General features: G+C 33.9%; 2 protein-coding genes across 3 annotated transcripts; both read right to left on the bottom strand.

Moving 5' to 3' along the window:
- Positions 1-11,146: 11,146 nt before the first annotated feature.
- LOC107892892 (probable WRKY transcription factor 43) lies at positions 11,147-12,265 on the bottom strand. Its single transcript, XM_016817913.2, has 2 exons — positions 11,733-12,265; positions 11,147-11,481 (listed from the first exon to the last, which is right to left on the bottom strand). The coding sequence occupies exons 1-2, from the start codon at positions 12,149-12,151 to the stop codon at positions 11,304-11,306; spliced, it is 597 nt and encodes a 198-aa protein (XP_016673402.2). The 5' UTR covers positions 12,152-12,265; the 3' UTR covers positions 11,147-11,303.
- A 954-nt stretch (positions 12,266-13,219) lies between these two features.
- LOC107891338 (54S ribosomal protein L17, mitochondrial) lies at positions 13,220-15,661 on the bottom strand. 2 transcript variants are annotated; one of them, XM_041074646.1, is made up of 6 exons: positions 15,453-15,661; positions 15,136-15,201; positions 14,633-14,707; positions 13,962-14,043; positions 13,767-13,886; positions 13,220-13,619 (listed from the first exon to the last, which is right to left on the bottom strand). In XM_041074646.1, the coding sequence occupies exons 1-6, from the start codon at positions 15,596-15,598 to the stop codon at positions 13,476-13,478; spliced, it is 633 nt and encodes a 210-aa protein (XP_040930580.1). In that variant the 5' UTR covers positions 15,599-15,661; the 3' UTR covers positions 13,220-13,475. The 2 variants fall into 2 exon arrangements, with proteins under 2 accessions (XP_040930580.1, XP_016671587.1); XM_016816098.2 differs by having other exon boundaries at positions 13,962-14,091.
- Between the last annotated feature and the right edge of the window lie 702 nt (positions 15,662-16,363).

Consider the following 16,363-nt stretch of genomic DNA (forward strand, 5'->3'; position numbering starts at 1 on the left):
TGACATTGCCTATGTAAGTCAGAAGTCAATAAAGGAGCACATAGCTGACTTCTTAGCAACTCGAACGACAAAGGAATATGAGCTTTAAGATTCGATTTCCCAGACAAAAACTTAATGTGCATCACAAAAATAGAATCCGAGTCATCAAAAGAGAAGTCATGGAAGATGTGCTTTGATGGTGCGTCAAATGCTTTAGGGCATGGAATTGGAGCAATCCTGGTATCACCAGATGGAATCATTATCCGTTCACTGCAAGACTGAACTTCTTCTGTACCAATAATATCGCAGAATATGAGGCCTGTATCATGGGGCTTCATGCAGCTATCGAACGAAACATCGAGATCTTAGAGGTGTACGGGGACTCAGCCCTAGTGATTTACCAAATCCGTGGAGAATAGGAAGTGAGGGACTCAAAATTGATTAAGTACAGCGATTTAGTGGCTGGATTGATCAAGGAATTCAAAGAAATAACTTTTCATTACTTCCCACGAGAAGAGAACCAACTGGCTGATGCCCTAGCCACTTTGGCTTCAATGTTCAAAGCAAGTAGAGAAGCAGAAATAATGCCCCTCAAAATGAGCATATACGAGGTCCCTGCAAACTATTGTAGCATTGAGAAAGAAGTAGACGGACGGCCTTGGTTCCATGATATCTTAGAATATATCAAGAATCAAAGGTATCCCGAACAAGCGAATGAGAACGATAAAAGAACAATTAGAAGAATGGCAGCGGAATTTGTTCTTGATGGGGATATCCTGTATAAAAGAGGAAAGGATCAGATGCTTTTGAGATGTGTGGATGATGTTGAAGCCAGAAAAATACTTGAAGAGGTCCATGAGGGAGTTTGCGGAACGCATGCCAATGGTTTCAATATGGCCAGAAAGATCATGAGACTCGGTTATTATTGGCTGACAATGGAAAGTGACTGCATCAATTTTGCCAGAAAATGCCACAAATGTCAAATCTACGGCGATAAAATTCATGTAGCCCCTTCACCCCTTCATGTCATGACTTCTCCGTGGCCTTTTCTATGTGGGGCATGGATGTAATAGGGCCAATTTCTCCAAAAGCTTCAAATGGACATCGATTCATTTTGTGGTTATCGATTACTTCACAAAATGGATTGAAGCCGCTTCGTTTGCCAATGTGACGAAGACTGCAGTGTGCAAGTTTTGAAAAAGGAAATCATTTGCCGATATGGTTTGCCTGAAAGAATCATCTCAGATAATGCCACGAATTTGAACAATAAGATGATGAAAGAAGTGTGCGAGCAGTTCCAAATAAAGCATCATAATTCCTCGCCTATCACCCAAAGATGAACGGGGCTGTTGAAGCAGCTAACAAGAACATTAAGAGGATCATTGGGAAAATGACTGAGACATATAAAGATTGGCACGAGAAACTTCCATTTGCTTTGTTTGCATATCCCACATCTGTGCGAACATCTACGGGAGCAACTCCTTTCTCTCTAGTCTATGGAATGGAAGCTGTGCTACCTATCGAGGTTGAGATCCCCTCTCTGTGAGTATTGATGGAATCAAAGTTAGAAGAAGCAGAATGGGTTCGAGCTCGATATGATCAGTTGAACCTCATTGAAGAAAAACGTCTAAGGGCAATTTGTCATGGGCAAATGTACCAAAAGAGAATGATCGCAGCCCATGACAAGAAGGTACGACCAAGAGAGTTCCATGAAGGAGAACTTGTTCTGAGAAAGATTCTCCCAATACAAAAAGACCTGCGAGGAAAATGGGCACCAAATTGGGAAGGACCATACGTTGTAAAAAAGGCATTCTCAGGAGGAGCTTTAATCCTTACCGAGATGGATGGGAAGGAGTTACTGAATCTGGTGAATTCAGATGCGGTGAAGAAATATTATGCTTAAGATGAAAACCCGAAAAGGGCATCTTAAAAAAAAGGGATCAAGGCGAAAACCCGAAAAAGGCGTCTTGATTAGTACAAAAAGATTAGGATGAAAACCCGAGAGGGCGTCCTAATGAAACAAACCTGGCGGTCGAACGATAGGTCAAGTAGTGAGACTACAGTATTTGAAGCACTTCTGAAAGCTCGAAATTTTCTACGCAAGAAGCCATGCTCGAAAAGATTATTGATTGAGGAACGTGGAAGAGTTCATGTGTTGAATATCTAGAGCATTTGTATCCGTTGAATACAACCTTTTCTTTCTTTTTGACATTTTTACTCTCATTGGTTAACTTTCTTTATTTGCCACATTTGAAATAAAGGAATATGAGATATCCTTTTTGTCCCTACCTGACCATTTTCATGCATCTCATTATGTGTTTATTTAATGATAAATAGTGAAATGACATACTCTAAACAAAAGAAATGTCAAGCATTACCCGGATAAGAATTTGATAAGTGCAAGATCTTCAAAGCAAGAACAAAGTTTAACCAAGGGAAAAAGGGTGATATCTGAGAAACGTCGATTACTCGTAAAGCTCGAAGACAGGTATGAGGCCTGAAGAGAAGGTCGAGAATCAAAGAGGCCTGAAGAGAAGGTCGAGAATCAAAGCAATGAACGCAGATCCTCAACAATCATGGCGAAAATGATATACGACCAATATGCTTAAGGAGCACTGCATAATCATGTAGGCATAAAGGCATTTAAGAAAAACATGTGCATATCATGATGACATCATGCACGGCATATACAGGTAATCCAGTAAAGTAAGAAATCTTGAATGAGAGTCGCACTGAATCAAAGGAAAAGATACCCGAGCTCTACCAAAGGACTGGTTTTGGTATTTTGATGTTTAATATTCATGCTTTCCAAGGAAAATCAACTCATATTGCGAGAGATGAGTTGAGCCTCAAGACACGTTGAGGTATTTTTAATTTTTTGTTTAAAAATCAACTCATATTGCGAGAGGTGAGTTGAGCCTCGGGGCACGCCGAGGTATTTTTAGTTTATGTTTTAAATTGACTCATATTGCGAAAGGTGAGTTAAGCCTTTTAATTTTGTTTTTCAAAATCAACTCATATTGCTAGAGGTGAGTTGAGCCTCAGGACACGCTGAGGTAATTTCAATTTCTGTTGTTAAAAGAAAAATCAACTCATATTGTGAGAAATGAGTTGAGCCTCAGGACACGCTGAGGTAATTTCAATTTCTGTTTTCAAAATTCAACTTATATTGCGAGAAATGAGTTGAGCCTCAAGACACGTTGAGGTATTTTCAATTTCTGTTTTCAAAAAAAAATCAACTTATATTGCGAGAGGTGAGTTGAGCCTCGGTTCACATGCTGAGGTATTTTCAATTTCTGTTTTTAAAAAAAAATCAACTCATATTGCGAGAGGTGAGTTGAGCTTCAGATTACACACTGTGGTATTTTTTTTCAATTCATATTGCGAGAGGTGAGTTGAGCCTCAGGACACGATGAGGTAATTTCAATTTCTGTTTGTCAAGAATCAACTCATATTGCGAGAGGTGGGTTGAACCTTTTAATTTCTACTTTTTCAAAATCAGCTCATATTGCAAGAGGTGAGTTGAGCCTCGGGGCACGCTGAGGTATTTTCAATTTTTATGTTTTAATTTCAACTCATATTGCGAGAGGTGAGTTGAGCCTCAGGACACACGCTGAGGTATTTTCAATTAAGCCTTTTGATTTCTATTTTTCAAAAAATCAACTCATATTGCGAGAGGTGAGTTGAGCCTCAGGTCACACCGAGGTATTTTCCATTTCTGTTTTCATTATTATGTTTTTGAAAGAATCAACTCATATTGCGAGAAATGAGTTGAGCCTCAAGACACATTGAGGTAATTTCAATTTCTGTTTTCAAAATTCAACTCATATTGCGAGAAATGAGTTGAGCCTCAAGACACGTTGAGGTATTTTCAATTTCTGCTTTTCAAAATTCAACTCATATTGCGAGAAATGAGTTGAGCCTCAGGACAAGCTGAGGTAATTTCAATTTCTGTTGTCAAAAAAATCAACTCATATTGCGAGAGGTGAGTTGAGCCTCAAGACACATTGAGGTATTTTCAATTTCTACTTTTCAAGAAAATCAACTCATATTGCGAGAGGTGAGTTGAGCCTCAAGACACGTTGAGGTATTTTCAATTCCTGTTCAATTTATGTTTTTCAAAAATCAACTCATATTGCGAGAGGTGAGTTGAGCCTCAGGACACGCTGAGGTAATTTCAATTTCTGTTTTTCAAAAATCAACTCATATTGCGAGAGGTGAGTTGAGCCTCGGGGCACGCCGAGGTATTTTCAAATTCTACTTTCAAAAAAATCAACTCATATTGCGAAAGATGAGTTGAGCCTTGGCTCACGTGTTGAGTCACTTTCAATTTCTATTTTTATGTCTGTTTTCTAAATCAACTCATATTGCGAGAGGTGAGTTGAGCCTCGGGGCACGCTGAGGTATTTTCAATTACTGTTTGGCAAAAACCAACTCATACTGCGTAGTTAAGCCTAAGGACATGCTGAGGTATTTTCTATTTCTGTTTTTCAATTTATGTTTTCAAAAATCAATTCATATTGCTAAAGGTGAGTTGAGCCTCGGCTCGCACGCTGAGGTATTTTCAATTTTTCGTTTTTTCAATTTATTCTTTTCAAATTCTACTTTCCAAAAAATCAACTCATATTGCGAGAGGTGAGTTGAGCCTCGGGTCACATGTCGAGGTATTTTCAAAATCTGTTTTTCAAATTAAGTTTCAAAAAAACCAACTCATATTGCGAGAGGTGAGTTGAGCCTTAGCTCACGTGCTGAGCTATTTCTGTTTTAATGTCTGTTTTTAAAAAGGGTCAATTCATATTGCGAGATATAAGTTGAGCTCAGGATCACATGCCGAGTAAAGAATAAAGATTGGAGTTAATCGAAGATACAAATTTTATATCCCTGAAATTACAGTGAAGCTAATTGAAGTTTAATAGAGTAGGTCGAGGCTACAAATCCCTTCTACCTGAATTCTTATTTCCTCGAAGTTTTAGTAGAGAAGATCGAGGCTACAAATCTCTTTTCCTTAAATCTCCGAAGTTGCAGTGGAGTGAATCAAAGCAACAATTCCTATGCCCCTGAAGATGCAATGGGATGAAACGAGGCTATTAGAAGAAAAGAAGTACCAAGAAGTTAATATTCAGTAAGACTAAGCAAAATTGGCCATTTTGGAGTCTTTGCTCCATTCTCGTTACACGACAATGAGCAAAGAGGGGTAGCTGTAATGGCCAATTTTTTGGCCCAAGCAAAAATAAAATCCACATAACCAAAATTCAAGTCCATTTACAATGTTAAACAGCCCAAAAATCAAAACAGGTCCAATTTCCACATTGAAAGGCCCAAACCCAAAACTAAATAACCCAAATAATACAAAAACCCTAAAGCCCACCTAGCCCAACACACAAAACATTTCAGCAACCCTAGGTCCCCCCTTCTGTTTGTTTTGCACCGCAACCATGAAGCAGCCCCATACCTCCACTACAGCAGCCCCATACCCCCACTACAGCAGTCCCATACCTCCACAGCCCTCGTACGCCACGTCCACACCCCGTACGCATGCCAACAGACTCTGTACCTACAAGAAGGAAACAAAACAACGGCAGCAACAGAGGAGTAGCCAATAGAAGAAACAAAATTTTTGTACTTTTCTTTGGAACATTCGGCTATAAAGCCATGTAATAGCTGTTGTAAGTTTTTTATGGGCAATAAGAAAAAACAGACACAATACCTGCATACTGAATAGCAAAAAGAAATCAAAAAAGTCATTCAAAGGTGATTTCACATTTTTTCTTTATTTTCGATCTACTTGTGATTTTTTTTAGCATGGAAAACGAAAGGCGTGTTTGAAACAACACCGATGAAAGCCCACATGTCTCGAAAATATGGAGATTCAGGCTAGGGTTGTTTTTATTATTATTTTCATCAGATTTTGCTTTGTTTTTTGGTAGAATAGCACAACATTTTAAGATTTTTTCTTTAAAAAAAAAGAAAAAAGGGAGAAGGAGTGTGTTTACCCGATCTCTGTGGGCGTGTCCTCCGTTGACAAGGTCCGGTCGCCAGTGACGCACAGTCAGCCATCAAATAAATGATGGTTTAGGCGGCTGCATGTTGAATCAAACCCTAGGGGAAGGGGTTAAAGCTTCTATTTAAAAAAAAAAGAGAATGAAAGGTTGTTGGGTTTTGAAAAGGAAATAAATGGGAATTAAAGCTTAGCAACAGATTTGGAAATGATGGAGTTTAAAAGAGGGGACCCACGCGTGTTGACCCAATCCAAAAGATTGGATCCGCATTCTTTTGTTTCAAATGGGCTAATGGCGCATTTGGTCCTTCTCTTTCGCGTCAATTTTCAATTGACTTCTATTTGTACTTTGTTTATTTTTTAAATGTTTCCTAATATTTGTAAGTTCTTACACTTTAGCCCATGTCTCAACGCAGTGTTTCGAGATCAGGGATAATTTCAGTCTTGGTCCCTATAAATTCACGCGTGTTATACGTGGGTCCTTATTTTATTATTAGTAATTTATTTTATTTGTAAATTATCCTTTTTTTATTTTACTTTGATTTTAATTAGGTAATTTATTTAGATTCATTTTATAGTTTTTTTATTCGGGCTTATTTACTTGCATATTTTGAGTTTAGTAATTATTTTTTTAATTTTTTTTATTTTTATCATATCATTGATGTCTTTTGTAATGCTTGTATTAATTATTTGTATCATTTGCTTACTCGTTTATTTTAATTTAGGTAATTGTATTTTCATATTTTTAGATACTATTTTATGTAAACGTTTTTATACATATATCATCTTACGCACGCATTCTTAATATTATTATTACGCGTATACATTCATTATTTTCATTTCGTGTTCAATTCCATTATACCTTCATCTTTTCTAATATTATTGTCACCTCGATTATCTGTTTCAATATATCCCCAGCTCTTTCATTTGTTGATTTTTATTTCATATTATTTTACTTTGCATTATGTCGAAAATATTCTTATTCATGATTTAAATCAATAATTAAGGTAATATACCGATTTAACATTAAGTCATCGAGTTCATCGCTATGTTGGGTGAACGTCAATTGACTCATATTAAAGCGATATACCCTTCAAAAAAAACGAAATAAACCAAAATTTCTCGTTCTTTTAATCGGATTATGACTAAATTTTAACATTGAACTCGTATTTTTAAAAGTCAAGACAACACGTGTTTAGGAGATACCAATTTTGGGCGTCGCGAGGGTGCTAATATCTTCCTCGCTCGTAACCGACTCCCGAACCCTAATTTTTCTCTGACTTTTAACGTAGACCTTAACTCGGCCTTTTCCTCATTTTTTTAAAGAAAAATCTAATAGGTGTCCGATCACACCTAGAAAAAGGATCGGTGGCGACTCCCGGTTTATTTTAAAACCAAATTTCAATTTCCAATTTCCTAATAAATCGCCACAATTTAGCGACCCGAATCCACAAAATTTTTATGTCGCTACACTCATTTCCGCCACCTTTTCGGTCACATAGTCCTTGGCCTTGCTCACTATCTACCATATTTCGTATAAACCCCATGGATTTTAGATTTTTTTGAGGTTTTTTTAGGTATATGTATTTGGTGCATTTGGTTCATGTCATATAGAATAAAAAAAAAGTGAAGGTATATTCTTTTTATTAAAAAAATGAGTCCAAGATGTCATTGACACTAAACCAATAAGCATTTTGGTTTATATAACCACTTTTGTATAAATTATATATTACTTGAATTGGAAAATTATATTAAATTTAGATTTCGTTCAATTACTTAATCCTTGCATGTTTGAAAACATTCCAAAAAGTAGTAATTCCAAGATTAGGCAATGAAGGACCCTACAAAAAGATGATTTAAAAATTTTCAAATATATCAGAAATCCCAATTTATTAAACAACTCTTTTTAAAACATAATATTATATGAATAATAATATCATGAACACAAAGAAAAGCAAAAAGAGATAGAAGCTAACCTCCATTGATAGTTACTGGAATGAGTTATAAATGGAAAGGAAGTGAGCAAAATGCAGTGTTGAATAATTTGTAAATGAGAATAATGCTATGTTCTTTTGTTGGGTGGGGGGGGGAGGGGTAAAATTTTAATATTCCCCTTGTCTCAAATTTTGAACCATACAATTTTTGTGCGATTCAACCGGAAATTTTGAACCAAACAAGTTTTAGGTTCTTCTTACAATCTAACTAATTTATATATTTTTGTCCCCAATCCCTTTTTTATACATAATCCAACCATCAACCTTGATTTTAACTCCATTTCATTGATTAAGCCAGTTAACTGATTTTTTTTAATTAGATTATAACTTATATTTAAGTTAAAAAATGAATCTCAAAGATGTAATGAAAATATATAATTTTATGTGTTTTGCACTAATAAAAACAGTCCACTGAACATCAAGAAGAGTTTAGCAAGAATATTAAATTCTATAAAGAATAATCTTTGAACATTGAAAGATGGACAAGAACAAAGAAACCTTTCCGAGTTCTTTGTAATAATATTTATAGAAAAATATTTGAACATCATGCAAATGAAAATTTCTCCTAGTTATAGGAGTTTTTTCATACCTCTTCGTAGAGACATAAGTATCTAACAGATGCTTATTTGGATAGTCATATTTATTAACAATGAACACAATTATTCAAGTTATTCAATGGATATGTACTTGAATCATTATAATTCGTTATTAATTAACCAAATGACATAACTCATTACTTTTAATAGTGGCAACTCTTTGTTAATAACAAATGATATAACTATTTGTTACTTATAATTTTCATTTGCAATTATTGAAACAATATATTTTAAAAATGTTCCAACCACGGGTGAAGTCCGAATTGTTGATAAGGGGGCGGGATATTTATATAAAATATTTATGTTCAAAGTAGACCCAACCCATGTGGGTTGGGGCTATTTTTGATAATGTGTTTTTAAATTTGGGATAATCTTGATCACCAAAATTTAGGAAAAAATAAATTAAATGTTCAATATGTATTATATATTATAATTATTTAAGTTTATTTTTTATCTAATTAATATTTAGGTACTATTTATACTTATATATTACAATTATTAAACTTTATCTTACCAAATTAAGAATACTATCTTTACTTTATATTAGTTTACCAAATTAAACTAGAAATTTATTAAATTTATCATTATAAATTATAAATCCTATAAAATAAATCAAACTTAAAAAAAAAACTCGAAAAATTTTGAGGGGCGAAACACAAATGTATTCCTTTTCTTTAAACACTAATTATAAAATTAAATTAACAAATTTCAAAACTCAACAGAACTAAATAGAATTAAGTAAAATAATTTCATTAATTTAAATCATATATTATGTATTTATTTTTTATATTAAATATATTTCAAAAAAATAAAAAAGGGTAAAGTATCAAAATAGTCCCTTATGTTTGAAATGTTACATTTTAGTCACTTATATTTAGGGCTGTAAATGAACAAGCTTGAATAAACAAACCTCTATTCATTTTCGTTTGTTTATTTTTAAGCTTGTTCGTGTTCAGTTTGTGTGCTTTAAGAATTTCAAATTTTTGTTCATGCTCATTTATTTAAAATTATGTGTGTTCATGTTCATTTGTTTAATGTTCACAAACATGTTCATTTAACTTAATCAAACATGTTCATGGCCATTAAATGAACATGTTCACAAACAATGTTAATAAATAAACAAACAAACAAACAAACAAACAATGAATATATACACACATATATTGTTTAGATATAAAATAGTCAAATATAAATATTAATAATTGTATTATAAATAAAAAAAATACAAATCAAGATAATTTTATTAATATATACTAATGGAAGAATAAACGAGTTTTTAAGATAATTGTATTAATATATACTAATGGAATTTTTATAAGAAAATATCATTAATAAATAAACGAGTCAATAGACGAGCTTATAAACTAGCTTTTAAACGAGCTTGCTCATGAATACAAACGAACTGAACACACCTCTATTCGTGTTCGTTCATTTATTAAACGAACATAAAAATTTTGTTCATACTTGTTTATTTAGCTTAATAAACGAACATAAAAGAACGCTATACGAACGATTCACGAACAATTCATTGAACGTTCTGTTCATTTACACCCTACTTACGTTATTGTGTTGTAATATTTTAGTCACTGAGCCGTTAATTGTCGTTAACGGTGTAACGGTAAGCTGACGTGGCACGTATCATCATTTCAAACAAAATTTTTAGGTTAAATTTTATAATTGGCCCCTATATTTTTTCATTTTGAGTAATTTAATTTTTTTCTATTATGTTCTTTTAACTTTCCTTTTTTGCTTTATTTTCTATTCTCTTATGCTTCTCCCTCCATTTTTCTCCCTTTTCCATTTCTTTTAACTTAGTTTTTCTATGTTTTTAATTTGTTAAAACTAATCCACAAGCTCGTCTTACTCAAAAAAATTAAATTGTTCAAAAAAATAAAAGTATAGGGACTAATTTTAACAAATGGAAAACATAGAAAAACTATGTTAAAAGAAATAGAGACGGGAGGAAAACAAAGGGAGAAGCAGAAGAGAATGGAAAAGAAAAAGAAAAAAAAAGGAAAGTTAAAAGAACATTAAAAAAATTGCTCAAAACAAAAAAAAATGGGGACCAATTGTATAAATTAACCTAAAATTTTTGTTTGAAATAATAATTTAACGTGCTACGTCAGCTTACCATTACACCGTTAACAGCAACTAATAGCTCAATGACTAAAATGTTACAACGTGATAACGTAAGTAACCAAAATGTAACATTTCAAATATAAGTGACTAAAATGAAACTTGAGGTAAACAAAAGTGATTATTTTGATAGTTTACCAATATATCAATAAATATATATATATATATTAAAGTTGATGAAATCAATCAATTCAATTACAGATCTCATTAACTAAAATAAATATTTTAACCAAAACCGAGGAAAGTAAATGTTTTATAGTTAAACTGATTAAGGCAATCTACACTAATTTTTGCTCACCCTAGAAAATAGTTCTCTTGTTTTTCTAAATTCACCTGAGGAGAACTCAAATATAAAAATAATATTTATATTTAATAATTCACTATAAAAATAAATTATTAAAAATTTCGAGTAATTTTCAATGACTTAATAACAATGTTGTGGCTTTAAACATGAATGGCAGATAAAGAACATTTAAGATATAAACATACTCAATATTTTTACATGGAAAAATAAAGAAAGGGAAATTAGGTAAGTATGAAATTATTTGTTGTTGGGATTGGTGATATTAAGTGATTAGGAGAAATGAAAGAAAATGGATATTAAAACCTAGCTAGGAATTGCATTTGCTTGAGAAGTGGAGTTAGGGTTTCCATTAGCTTTTCACAAGGATGATTGTGGATCCCTTCGTATGTCGTCACCACGATGCTGTTGTCTTTCGACAGCCTTTGAACCTGTTTCTTCACATTGCATGTGTGATGTGTGCACCGGTAATAACTCCTATTTCAATTATAACAACAAAGTTATAAAACATATTGTATTGTATATATGTGTGTGTCAATTGTCTAACATACGAACCCTAAAGCTAATTAGGTTTATGGATCGAAATTACCAATTAAGTATGCTTGAAGAAATTGTTTATATATGTTCCATGCAAATTTTGCTTGTGTATGCATGACGAGTTACGAACCTACAAACAACGTATATATAAAAGAGAAAACAAGAGCCATTTTGATGATAAACGAACGAACCTTGGATAATTACTATTTTTCACAGCTTTTTGGCCGTACTTTCTCCACCTATAGCCGTCGTCCAGAATATCATCAGCACTCCTGGTTTGGAACGCAAACCTCGGTCGGGTTGTCTTCTTGAACCGGTTACCTTTCCTCTTGTCTTGGTTGCCATTCTCAATCTGATGGCAACCTCCATTTTCGGCCATCAAAGAAGAAGCTGCTTCAGTCACTGGCTTGCTCTCATCATGACCCTGCAGCAGCAAGGCTTGACCATAGAGGAGGCTAACCCAATCAATATCAGGGATGATTTGAGACTCTAAAGGAGGAAGAGGGTGCAGTGAGGAAGATGGAGTTGTGGAAGGTGCAAAGAGGAAAGGAGCGGTGAGTGGTGACGGCGCTGCAGGCGGTGGGGTACTAATAAGTTCTTGGCCATCCATATGATCTGATGGGAATGGCTACAATTCTGAGGGCTCCACTGAGAATGATTGAGAAAGTGGTGGGAAGGTGGAAGAGGTTGGACTGCCCCCACAAACACAAGAGATAGAGATAGAAGAACGGGGAAGGGATAGATGGAGTTCGGGAATGGGGACTATATGTATATATATATTGGGATTAATTCCAGTTTATCTTGCAGGCTTGGTCAAGCCAACAACATTTCACCTACTTTTGTTCAACTGCCTTTCCCCATCCCGCTTAAGTAACGAGAGACGTCTGCCCAATCCCGTTCTTGATACTTTCAGCACGTTATCACCCAAGCATGTGTCTGTGGATATATACACATACATATACATACATGTTCGAAATGGTTAATTATATTAAATGTCACCGTTAAGTGTTTTACATTGTAACCGGTTTAAGTTTTATATCTCATTTTGGATTTGACACTGTAGTATTCACCGAATCACCCATGCGATACAATATTCATATTTTGAATAACCAAATTAAAAACAACAAGATTCATCTTTCCCTTTTACATTGAGAATTTAATATTGAAATTCGGATCTCAAATTAATAAAAATAATTAATTGAATTTTGAACCAACTACATCAAACTGGCAAATGATTTTTCTTTTAAGGGAGGACGACAGATGAACAAAATTTCCTATATATGGAGGAGAGCGTAAAAAGGAAAAATGGATGTCAAACTTTATTCCAATAATAAGTGGTAGTTTAATTGATTAGGGCAGAGATGCTCATTTAATTCAAGTCAGCATTGTGGAAGGAGTCCTAATTAGGTCACCAGCTAGACTTCCATCTTTCACATGTGTGCCTTGTGGTCAAAATACCATTTTCAGTACCTCTACTTAAAAAGGAACAAAATAGGGTTATCAAGTCATCTACATTTACCCACTATCCAGGAAGGTAGACATTGGAATTGTTCAGCCAATTATAACTGCATAAAACTCAAAGTTAAATTGTGTAGTTTACCCTACCATGACCAAAGATCAAGGGCACACATACATATTAGATCATGCAACCATTATTGCAGCAGAGTTGAGAGGAATATGTAATAAAATAAAACAAGATCATGCATCAATAGTCGCCAACATAAGAAACTGAAAGTATTGGACAATCCAATCCATCCTTAGCCAATGAGGTTTTCGTCATTTTCACCTAATTGACTCACGTTCGGATGTTTGGTTTTCTAGTCTCGGTTTGAACTTCTGATGTAAACTCTCCACTGCAAAGTTACAAGTAAACCACAAATTTGGGTTATATGAAAGTCTTGTATGGCTTGGAAACCGAATGGAGCAATTTGCCATCAGCTGATAATCATCTTCTTAAAAAATTCAGCTTGTTCAGGAAAATACTCCAAGAGTTCATCTTTGGTCACCCAAACGAAATCCTTGCACTTCCGGATATTGAACTTGTTGGTATCAATCACTTGAGACTTGAAAAAAAATCGCTGACAGAAAGAAAAAGCACAAGGTAGGAAAAAGTGAAGTGCATGTATGTAATCCAAACAAGATTGACATTTGATTAAAAAGACTAGCAAAGACAATTATTACATCAATATAAGAGGTAGATAATACAACCATTTTGCTTAAAATACCTTAAATGGTTCAGGCACATTCTCCATCTGCTGTATAACCATGTGCCCCATGGGAGCATTTCCGACAAAGTAAGTGTGAGAGAGGTCTCCGAGTACGGATGCTAAGGCAGACTCTGCACACTGCAAATATTTCATATTTATATCATATTGATAAAACAAAAAATAAGAAGAAACAAGATGCGTAAAAACCATTACCTTGCGCAACGTCTCCTCCGAATCATAAACTTTTTCTGGAAAATGCCACACGGGTTTCCCGCTAGGAGCTGCATTACTGTCACTGTATAGAAGAAGATACAATCTTCTATCAAGTGCTCTCTGCAATGACCTTGACAGATATAAAGTTCAGAACTTCCGCAATCAGAATATTGTACTAAACTACTAATAGTAGCTCATAAGTACTAACTTCACTTTTTATCCACACAAGGCCACAACCACCGAGAGGAAGAAAATTTTTTCTTAAGAATGATGTTTATTGTTCCTTCACATTACTCTTATGTATAAATAAGGAGACAGATACTTTAACTAGAAGAGAAAAGCACTTTGAGATCCAATTCTAATAAAAAGCACTTTGAGATCCAATTCTGATAATTTCTTCCTATATATTGTTAGTTCTGCATGACATATATCTGGTCACTATCAAACAAAGAATAGCCTATCGGTAAAAGTGTTAATCTGAACAATATAAAATGCGCCACTTTCTTTCCGTCATTCGTTTTGTCAGCTTCCTAGAGATTATCAATGCAGATTTCAGGCCGGTTATTCCCAAAGATTGTTAGTTCTTGACAACACATATCCGATCTCTTTCAAACAAAGAATGGTCTCCTGGTAATGAAGTTCCAATGAGCAATACGAAATCTACCACTTACTTTCTGTCATTCGTTTTGTCAGCTTCAGTGATCCTTGGAGCTGGAACGTAGTCAATTTGGTAATCACCTTTTCCCCTGGTTATACAACAATTTCACTTCATTAGCTGAAAATTAAAATCATCTTTGTTGCACTTCACCCTTTTCTTAATGTGCAAATCTGAAGTCATATGGATTTACTCATTAAAAGTGCAAAGCAAGGAGGAGCATAACATACATAATGTATCCAAACGAACGACTTTCATTACTTTTGAGGCTGTTGTTTTTCAGTTGAAAACAATTAAGCCTGAATTACTCCACATTGTTTTCCCCAAATCAGCTCTCCAGAGGAATCACGACTCTAAATCATTCATTTGGATAAATCAATTGCTTTCCCTTTTTTCTTAATTGCTATGCATAAAATAAAGAACTTTTATGCTTAGCTAGTAACCACTTAAGTTGGATAAAAAAAAACCCAACATACAAATAAGTGGCCCTAATATAACTGAATCAAATTTATAACTTGCCTAGATTTAGACGTGTCCAAAAATTCATCAGGATATTTGCGTCGATACTGCTGCCTCCATCGAAAGCTGCATAAAACAAAAGCAATTACATAAATAAATCCTAAGAGTTTCATCTACTTCCATAAAACCCCAATTAGTAGCTGAAAATTTGAACTAAAAAAGCTAATAGCTTCGTGCCATAAACCACTAATCATATTGTTTTAATCAAAATATTGTATCTTTTCTTCTTCCTTTTTGCATCAATGAGCTAACCAATAGAAAGCTAAGGTATCCTAGATAGAACATTCCCAGATTTTCTCGCGAGAATGAAAACTTACGAAAACTCTTGAAATGCATAAACCACAGGATCCAGTTTGGGAATAACGACAGGTAATCTCTCGAACAGTACCGACGCCACAATTTTCTCAGGGGTTGAGGAAAACCCGCGCGCCCCCATGAATGGCCGAACCAACGATCTGTGCATTCTCAACTTGAAAAACCCTGTTTAAACCTGAATCCAGTGTGAAGGTGTCGTAGTATTTTTTATTGATCATTTAGGTGTATTTATATGGTGAGGATCCAGTCTAATGGACTGAACCTTATAACAAGGCTTGGGTTGATTTGATTTCATTGAATCATAAGCTGGACCATTTGATTAAGGTATTGATTTGTGATATTAAATAAATCCAACATACTTCTTGTTTGTTTTTTTGCTTTTGTTTTCTTTAATTCCTTCGAATTTAATTTTATTAAAATTTTGTTAATTCACTAATAAATTGTCTGCAAAACATTTTTTCTAATTTATTTACAACATAAAACCAATTTCTGGAATGGAATTAGTGATGGCACTCTAATACTGAATATATGATCTGATTATTTGGTTTATTTATTTATTTATTATTTAAATACGTTTTTTATCTATTTATATAATCTAAATCTTTCAATTTTTTTAGATGAAATATTTAATGAATTAGATCTAATAAAAAAAATCAACTAACAAGAGAGAACATTGTTTCGTCGTAGTGTCAAAAAGATTTACAAGACTACGTTGAGGGAAAGTTGACATTTTTTACAATTATTTAATTAGTACTCTTCGTATTTGGTTAATTATTTATTTATGTCAAATTATATGGTAAAAAAATTAAAGATAAAATATATTCTAAGCAAAGTTTTTAAAACTTAAAAGATGGTCAGACCACTGGATTGTATGGTTCGATTAAATAAATCATTAAAAATATACAAATAAAAT

Source organism: Gossypium hirsutum, chromosome A08, assembly GCF_007990345.1.
Source record: "Gossypium hirsutum isolate 1008001.06 chromosome A08, Gossypium_hirsutum_v2.1, whole genome shotgun sequence".
NCBI classification, from domain to species: domain Eukaryota; kingdom Viridiplantae; phylum Streptophyta; class Magnoliopsida; order Malvales; family Malvaceae; genus Gossypium; species Gossypium hirsutum.

What these genes read in the sequence shown, in the direction of transcription:
- LOC107892892 (XM_016817913.2), bottom strand. Translation starts at nt 12,151, where the DNA reads ATGGATGGCCAAGAACTTATTAGTACCCCACCGCCTGCAGCGCCGTCA. An exon ending in AAAAATAGTAATTATCCAAG is followed by an intron (nt 11,482 to 11,732) that starts GTTCGTTCGTTT and finishes TAATTGAAATAG; the next exon opens with GAGTTATTACCGGTGCACAC.
- LOC107891338 (XM_016816098.2), bottom strand. Translation starts at nt 15,598, where the DNA reads ATGCACAGATCGTTGGTTCGGCCATTCATGGGGGCGCGCGGGTTTTCC. An exon ending in TATGCATTTCAAGAGTTTTC is followed by an intron (nt 15,202 to 15,452) that starts GTAAGTTTTCAT and finishes TGTTTTATGCAG; the next exon opens with CTTTCGATGGAGGCAGCAGT. An exon ending in CGGAGGAGACGTTGCGCAAG is followed by an intron (nt 13,887 to 13,961) that starts GTAATGGTTTTT and finishes AAATATTTGCAG; the next exon opens with TGTGCAGAGTCTGCCTTAGC.